This window comes from Catharus ustulatus, chromosome 29 (genome assembly GCF_009819885.2).
Source record: "Catharus ustulatus isolate bCatUst1 chromosome 29, bCatUst1.pri.v2, whole genome shotgun sequence".
Lineage (NCBI taxonomy): Eukaryota > Metazoa > Chordata > Aves > Passeriformes > Turdidae > Catharus > Catharus ustulatus.
Genome location: NC_046249.1, coordinates 4,601,523 through 4,609,518, shown reverse-complemented (window position 1 = coordinate 4,609,518; position 7,996 = coordinate 4,601,523). Strand labels below are relative to the sequence as shown.

At 50.6% G+C, this 7,996-nt stretch overlaps 1 protein-coding gene across 1 annotated transcript; it reads right to left on the bottom strand.

Moving 5' to 3' along the window:
- Positions 1–2,462: 2,462 nt before the first annotated feature.
- On the bottom strand, positions 2,463–5,072 carry NFILZ (NFIL3 like basic leucine zipper; the record flags this gene model as incomplete). Its single annotated transcript, XM_042780032.1, has 2 exons — positions 4,142–5,072; positions 2,463–2,482 (listed from the first exon to the last, which is right to left on the bottom strand). Coding segments are annotated over exons 1-2 (951 nt in total), but the record flags the coding sequence as incomplete, so codon positions are not given.
- Between the last annotated feature and the right edge of the window lie 2,924 nt (positions 5,073–7,996).

The following is a 7,996-nucleotide window of genomic DNA, read 5'->3' as shown; positions in this document are numbered from 1 at the left end:
TTTATAAGAATTAACTAAGCCTAAGCAGAGGCAGGAACAGCTCAGCTCACTTCCAGCCCAGCCTCACAATTGGTAGAACAACGGTTCCTATCTGAGAAACTTGGGATAATGGATAAGGATGGATGGATGGATGGATGGATGATGGATGATGGATGGATGGATGGATGATGGATGGATGATGGATGGATGATGGATGATGGATGGATGGATGGATGGATGGATGGATGATGGATGGATGGATGGATGGATGGATGGATGATGGATGGATGGATGATGGATGATGGATGATGGATGGATGGATGGATGGATGGATGATGGATGGATGGATGGATGGATGGATGATGGATGGATGGATGGATGGATGGATGGATGGATGGATGATGGATGGATGGATGATGGATGGATGGATGGATGGATGGATGGATGGATGGATGGATGATGAATGATGGATGGATGGATGGATGGATGGATGATGGATGGATGGATGGATGAATGGATGATGGATGATGGATGGATGGATGGATGGATGATGGATGGATGATGGATAATGGATGATGGATGATGGATGGATGATGGATGATGGATGATGGGTGATGGATGGATGATGGATGATGGATGATGGATGGATAATGGATGGATGGATGATGGATGATGGATGATGGATGGATGATGGATGATGAATGGATATTCCCCATGCAGGAAATTTTGTAGGACAAAGCAGTAACGGAGGAATGACGGTGTGGAAGGAGGGGAAGAACCATCTCCACCTCTCCACCTCCATCTCCACCAGGTGAGTGACCCTGCAGGGGAGGAAAGAAAAGCCTGGAGCAGGGGAAAGAGGCGGGCAGGTGCTGGAGCAGGTGTGAGGTGAGGCAGGTGTGGGAGCAGGGCTGGCTCTCTGCACACCCTGTCCCCATCTCCTGCTGCTTTTCCTCCTGCTCTCCCACCCTCCCACTCCCTCCATCGGCACCCAACAGCTCCCAGTGCCAGCAGCCCCAACTCCAAAGCGGCTTTGGCCCCTGGTTTGTGAGAAAGCAGGGACACAGAAAACAGGAAATGTTACTCATTTCTTCAGCGCTCTCAGTCTCTTGGAATTGAATTAATGAGCCACAGGCAGGAGGGGTGGGAGGGACAGCAGGGTTAGGATGGACAGTAGGGTTAGGGGGTGCAGCAGGGTTAGGATAGACAGTAGGGTTAGGGGGTGCAGCAGGGTTAGGAGGGAGAGCAGGATTGGGGGGTACAGGAGGGTTGAGATGGACAGCAGGTTTAGGATGGACAGCAGGATTGGGGGGTACAGCAGGCTTAGGGGGTGCAGCAGGGTTAGGAGGGACAGCAGGTCCTGGAGGCAACCCGTGAACCTCAAATCCATCCTACAGATTAAACTGAGCTCCCTCCCGCCCCCTCGCTGCACCCCGAGTTCCTGGCAAGCACACAGAGCCAGCCCAGCCCAACCCAGGGGGAAAAAAGTTGATCCCACAGGAACTGGGAACGGCAGGAATAGGAGGGAGGGTTTTTTTTACAGTAAAATCGTTTCTGTGCCCCCTCCTCGCCGTGGGCTGTCCCTGCCGCTTGCGAGGGGAAGAGGGGACAGCAGGAATGGGACAGGAAATGGAACCACGTGTGGTTTCCTTTCATCTGCAGAGCATCACTGCCTCGAGTTTCACACCTGAGCAGCGGCTGCAGCTCTGGTTTCCCCTCATGCCAGGGGCACAGGACAGCCCTCCTTGTGCCCTGGCAGCGGTGCCAGGAAGCTCTGCATATTTCTCTGCACTGATCCTTACCCAGAACAAGGTTGGGGCCAGTTGGGGCTGATCCTTGTGGGGTGACCCTATAAACAGTGGTGAGCAGGGACAGAGCCCCACACACCAGTGCTGGAGGGTCTGTGCTGGGAGCTGGGTCCTGCAGTGGGAACAGAGGCACAGACAGAAGGAAAACACCTTTATGGACAGAAGAATGGGGAACGTGGGTGCCCACAGCCCCCTGCTTGTTCCCACTTGTTCTCACAGGATGGATTTAGGATGCTACCTGTTCTTGAGGGGGAAAGATGCAGATCCAGTCCCAACAGTCAAACCAAGACACCTTTTGCAGCTCCTGCAGAGTTTTATTAGGCACATGTTGGTCCCTCCCCAGTTCAGATCCCTTATACAGCTTCCACTCAACCCAGTCAGCAGTGTGGGCTGTCCTTTTGCATGGTCCTCTTATTGCTGCATTCCTTTATTGGTTATGAAATTATTCCTAGAAAAACACTCTTGACATTTGTCCTAATTCTCCAGAGCCTGAAGTTTTCATGGATCATGAGATGGTTCAGGTTGGAAGGGACCTTAAATCCCATCCAATGCCACCCCTGCCATGGCAGGGACACCTTCCACTGTCCCAGGCTGCTCCAAGCCCCAATGTCCAGTCTGGCCTTGGACACTTTCAGGGATCCAGGGGCAGCCACAGCTGCTCTGGGCACCCTCCCCACCCTCCCAGGGAGGAATTCCTGCCCAGTATCCCATCTAACCCTGCCCCTAGCAGTGGAAGCCATTCATTCCCTTTTGTCCTTGTGAATTGTCTCTTTCCATGTTTCCTTAGCTCCTTCAGGCACTGGAAGGCCACAGTGAGGTCATCCCAGAGTTTCTTCTTCTCCAGGTGAACAATCCCAGCTCTTCCAGCAGAGCTGCTCCATCCCTCTGATCATCCTGGTGTCTCCTCTGGACTGTTTCTAGCAGCTCCAGGTCCTCCCTGTGCTGGGCCCCAGGGCTGGGGCAGCCCTGCAGGTGGAGTCTCACCTGAGGGGACAGAGGGACAGAAACACAAAGGAACAGGAGACTCCCTTGAGCTGGAACTGATGAGGTGGAGACTCCAGGGCTCTGAGCCAGGACACTGAGCTCCACTGTCAGCTCGGGTTCCCAGCAGGGCTGGGCAGGTCCTGCAGCTCTTCTGGGACATGGACTGAGAATGTGTGCTTGGGGCAGAAGAGAAGAGCTTGAAGCTGCTTTTTCACTTTGAGATCATCTTCCATCGGATTGAGGCCAACGGAATCATCAGATCAAGCTGGTCTTTTCCAACATGTCAAAAAATATTTGGGGCTGACAGACACAGAAACATCAGAAGTGCAGGACCGGCCTTTTCTTGGGAAAGGAGACAAAGCAGCAAAGATCTGAGAAGAGGAAGTTACAGCTGTACCTGGAGTGCATCCCTGAGAATTCTCTTTGGCTTGAAAACTGAGGAACAGCTCCAGGCAGGCTCCAGAGCCCTGCAGGAGGCTGCTCTCCCTGAGGCTTTCCCAAAGCAAAGGCAGGCAGGATGGACAGGGACTGGTCCCACCAGATGCAGGAATACAAACACCCTGTGCAGCTTGTGTCTGTTTGATAAAGAGTTCCCAAATACCCAAAGATTGGGTTTGAAAATGGTGTTTTAAAAGGAAGAAGCAAAACTAATATATTTTTTGCATTTCAATAATTATAATAACAATAAAATAATATTTAGTCTTCTCTAATAAGAGTTGCAAAGATAAATGAAATTGTCTTCTGGATCACAGCATGTCTGGTCACAGAGAAAGAGTTAATTCTTTCTGGAGATAAATTATGGTAAACTGGAATAAAGTGCAGGAGGTCCTGCTTTCATTTCATGCCAGTGTAAATCAACACTCCCAGAGTCACAACCCCTTTTTATTTTCTCCAGACAGCTGAAGGGCCTGAAACTGGTTCCACCAACAGTTTCCTGTGTCAGGGAATTGTGACTTCAGGCACATTGGTGAAGATGATGGTGGTGACAAAACGAAGGTCACTACAGTGGTTGATACCCTCACCAACTGTAATGGTGTCACATTGTGTGGGAACCATCCCCGCTGTCTTGGCCTCTTCCTGCCCCTTCACACCTTCAGTTTGAGCTTGCTGTGGTAGCAGAGCCACCAGCGAAGCTGGGGGGTGACCGCAGGGTCCTGGCCAGCTGCAGTTGTGCTGTAGTGATGCAGCCCCAGAAACTCCCTCAGCATCTACACAGAGCAGGGAAAATTACGTCCATCTTTGGACAAAAAGACATTTCCTTCTCACCTCGTCCTTCCAAACCCTTCATGTCCTTGGAATGTCCCGCTCTGGCCCCACAGCAGCTGTTCCTGTGCTGCCTCAGTGTGAGTCCAGCCCAGTCTCCTCCAGACTGCCCAGGGCTTTGCTCTTAATTCGGAGCTTGTGTGGGAGGGCAGCAAAGCTCCGGCCCTTCAGCTGCTCTTCTGAGGGGCAGGGCAGGCTGCAGGAGGGCACAGGAGGAGAAGTTTTGGGTACTTGTTGCTCATCATCTTCATCCGACACTGCGGTGCTGCTCTCCTTCCTGGCCTCGGTGCTGCCAGGGGATGGGCACAAGAAGCAGGCACTGCCCAGCCAAGGGCAGGGGAAGGGGTGTTTGTCTGGGCAGGGGTAGCTGAGGAATGGGGAGCAAACCGTGGGGCTGAAGGATGCATCGAACCTTTTGGGGCTGAAGGATGCATCAAACCTTTTGGGGCTGAAAGATTCCTCAAACCGTTTAGGGCTGAAAGATTCCTCAAACCTTTTGGGTTGCTGGAGGCCAGGTGTGTCCATGGGAATGGGTTTGGAGTTGCAGCTGAGGATGTTTGTGGAGGGGTTGAAGGTTTTGCAAGGAAACTCAGCCAGTTCCAGCACCTTGGGCACAAAACTCTTCTGTGCAGGGCAGCAGGAGTCACCAACAAAGGGCTCCATGGCCAGCAGGGGTGAGGCTGCTCGGTGCCCCCTGAGGTAGAGCCCGAGGGGGTGACCCTGGTAGGGGCTGGGCTCGGGGCTGAGGAGCCCAAAGCGCAGCTTGAGGGAGAGCAGCTCGGTCCTGAGCACGGCGTTCTCGCGGCTCAGCGCTGCCAGCTGGCTCTCCATGGCCACGTCGTTGAGGCGCCGCTTCTCCCGCGAGCGCTTGGCGGCCTCGTTGTTCTTGCGCCTCTTCTCCCAGTACATGGTGTCCTTCTTGTGGTCCGGCATGAACTCCCTCTTCCTGCGGGCGTGACCGCCCGCCTTCCCCAGCAGCAGCTGGGCCCGGCCCTGCTGCAGCACCAGCTCGCTCCGAGGCACCAGGAAGTTCTCCATGCTGGTGGAGGAGGCAGCTGGGGGTCTGTGGGAATGAGAACACTCATTAGTTACCTCCAATGGTGCTGTTAATTAGTGCCATTGGGTAAATTAATATCAGAATGTGGGGGGTTTTTCTCTCTGTTACACACGCATGGAAAATGAGGACAGCTTCTCCTGCTTATTCCTGTCACTTTGGAGCTGATGCCTGGAGAAGCTGGAACAGAGGCCAGACAGAGTTAAGAGGAATAAAATGGAATTTATTGAGGGGCCTTCAAAGGCCACTGCCTGGATGGCTCCAAGACGGAAGCAAAAGAGAGCTTGTCACATTTTTATAGGTTTTAGTCCATTTGCATACAACTATCCAATTAACAGCCTCAAACCATGAAGTTCCATCCTCCTTGCTGGCCTGCCCTCCTCTTTTCACATTGTTTATGCTTAGGGCCTGAGGTCTGAAGAGATTGTCCTCGAGTCCCCAGCTGGAATAGGACTGGTTTGTCTTCACCATCCTGTGAAAAGATCCTAGGGACCCTTAATATAAAACTAAAAGCTGCACACCCAAGCAGAACAGAAAAACTTAAAACTTAAGGCATCAGAGCCACCTTTTCAAAATATTCAGATTCTGTAACGTTTTCAAAATTTTCAGGTTCTGGTGTGTCAGCACATCAGTCAATCAATCAATCAATCAATCACTCATTCACATCTCACCAGCATCTGCAAAGTCCACCCCAGCATATCCAAAACCCGTGCATGACTGAGCAGAGTTCCACCCCACACGCTTTGCTGACAAAGTGAACAGTCACACTTTATCTAAGTAACTTCAATCAAGATGATAAAAATTAGTAGTGATCTCTCACTCATCTCAAGCTGCCTTACAAAGGAAATAAGAGTCATTAGCCTTGTTTGGGAGATAAGGAAGGCACAGGGAGAAGAACTGATTTACCTCAGTCACGGACCTTGGGTAGGAGCTGAAGCAGGGTTACAAAACAGCTTTGCTGTCATGGAGTGGTTTGGGTTGGGGAGATCTCAAAGCTCCTCCCTGCCATGGCAGGGACACCTTCCACCATCCCAGAGTGCTCCAAGCCCCATCCAGCCTGGTCTGGGACACTGCCAGGGATCCAGGGGCAGCCACAGCTGCTCTGGGCACCCTGTGCCAGGGCCTGCCCACCCTCACAGAGAAGGACTTTTTCCTGATATCCAAATATCCAAAGCTACTCTGTCAATTTGAAGCTGTTGTTCCTTGTCTGTCACTACAGGATGCTGTGAATAATCTCCCTGAGGTGTTGTGACAGTTCTCACTCAGAAATTCTTCCCTGCTCAGAACCACATCCCTTCCAACAGGAAGCTGGGACAGAGGGACCAGCCAGCACTGAGCCTGATGAGCCACCACCTCTCCAGGATTACTCTAAAATAGTAAAGAAAAGCATAATTGGTTCACTTCCACGAGCAACTTGAGGCACTGGAGTTTTGGTACTGGCCACGTTTCAATCTCCAGGGCTCTTGGAAAAGGTTTTTAACTTCATCTCCTGACCCTGACACTGCTGTGACCCATCAACACCAACAAACAGTGACCAGGGTGCCCCCTCAGTGTGTGCTGCTTCCAGGACACTTTATCAGCACTGAGATGTGCTCGTGGTTCCCCTCAGAGATGGAAAAATGCCAGCAGTTGTTTCTATAAGTGACCAGGGCTTTTCTGAGTCATGGGGACAACAGCCCTGAGGTTCCTGGCAGGGCTGCTCACGCTGCTGGGGTGGGGGGAAAGGCCTGGCTGACACTTTCAGCTGAAAATTCCCCACTTCTTACCCCCAAGAAAAAATAATTCAGGTTCAACACTGCCCAAATTGAGAGGCAATAAATCCACTGTGACATCCAAAAGCCAAGTATTGTTCAGTTTTTAGCCAGAATTTTTCAAAAAGCTATTTAGGAATGAATTGAAATCAAGATATTGAGGTGAAGTGAAAGGTCAAGCTCCTGAAGGGTCAGGTTGAACAAGTTTGTGAAAATGTGGCACGTGAGCATTCTGAGAATCCACACAGCCAATAATGCACATAAGTAATTCCAACCTTCCTGCTTAACCAATTTATTGTGTGAGCAACACGAGTCACTCTTTTCTCTGTGGCTGAGAACCATCCTCAAGCAAAAGACAAAGATATAATTCCAAATCATCGCAGAACTTGCTCTGGGCAGGTACCAGCTGAGCACAGATCTCAGTGAAGGACACACAGAAACAGAAATAATCAAGTGTTGGAGTCAGTGAGTCGAGGGTCTCTCTGATTTCTTCATGGAGAAATCAGAGTGCACGGATTGAATGAAAACCTTTGGATGGATTGAAGTACGTTAAGCCACTCACACATAAAGTTTTAGTGTAAGTTTAAGTTTTAGGACAAGTAAGCAAGTCAGTAAGTTTTAGTATGAGCTCTAATGGTTTTAGTGATTGAAAGGTTCAGATGCCAGAGTAGAATTCAATCCCTGAAGAATTCAGAGAGACCCCCAACTCACTGACTCCAACAATCAAGGACCATATTTAGGCTTTCCTCTCATCTTCATCATCCCACATTAACATGACTCAAAAGAGCTCATTTTGTGGGAAATAATTCCTAAACATTGTCCAGCTGTAATTTGTGTCTGGAGGTTGAAAAATTTCCAGGGCTCTTCACTTTCTGAGCTCCATGTGAATGACCATGTTTGAATAGCCTGGTTTTCTGAGTCACCTGTTATTCCTCCAGGATACAACTCATAAATCAGAGAGAGGACAAAATTTTGGAAGCAAGGTATCATAAAATCCCAGAATGGTTTGGGTTGGAAGGGACCTTAAGGATCATCCAGTCCCACCCCAGGGACATCTTCCACTGTCCCAGCTGCTCTGGGCACCCTGTGCCAGGGCCTGCCCACCCTCCCAGGGAACAATTCCTGCCCAATATCCCATCAAAACCTACTCAGTGTCC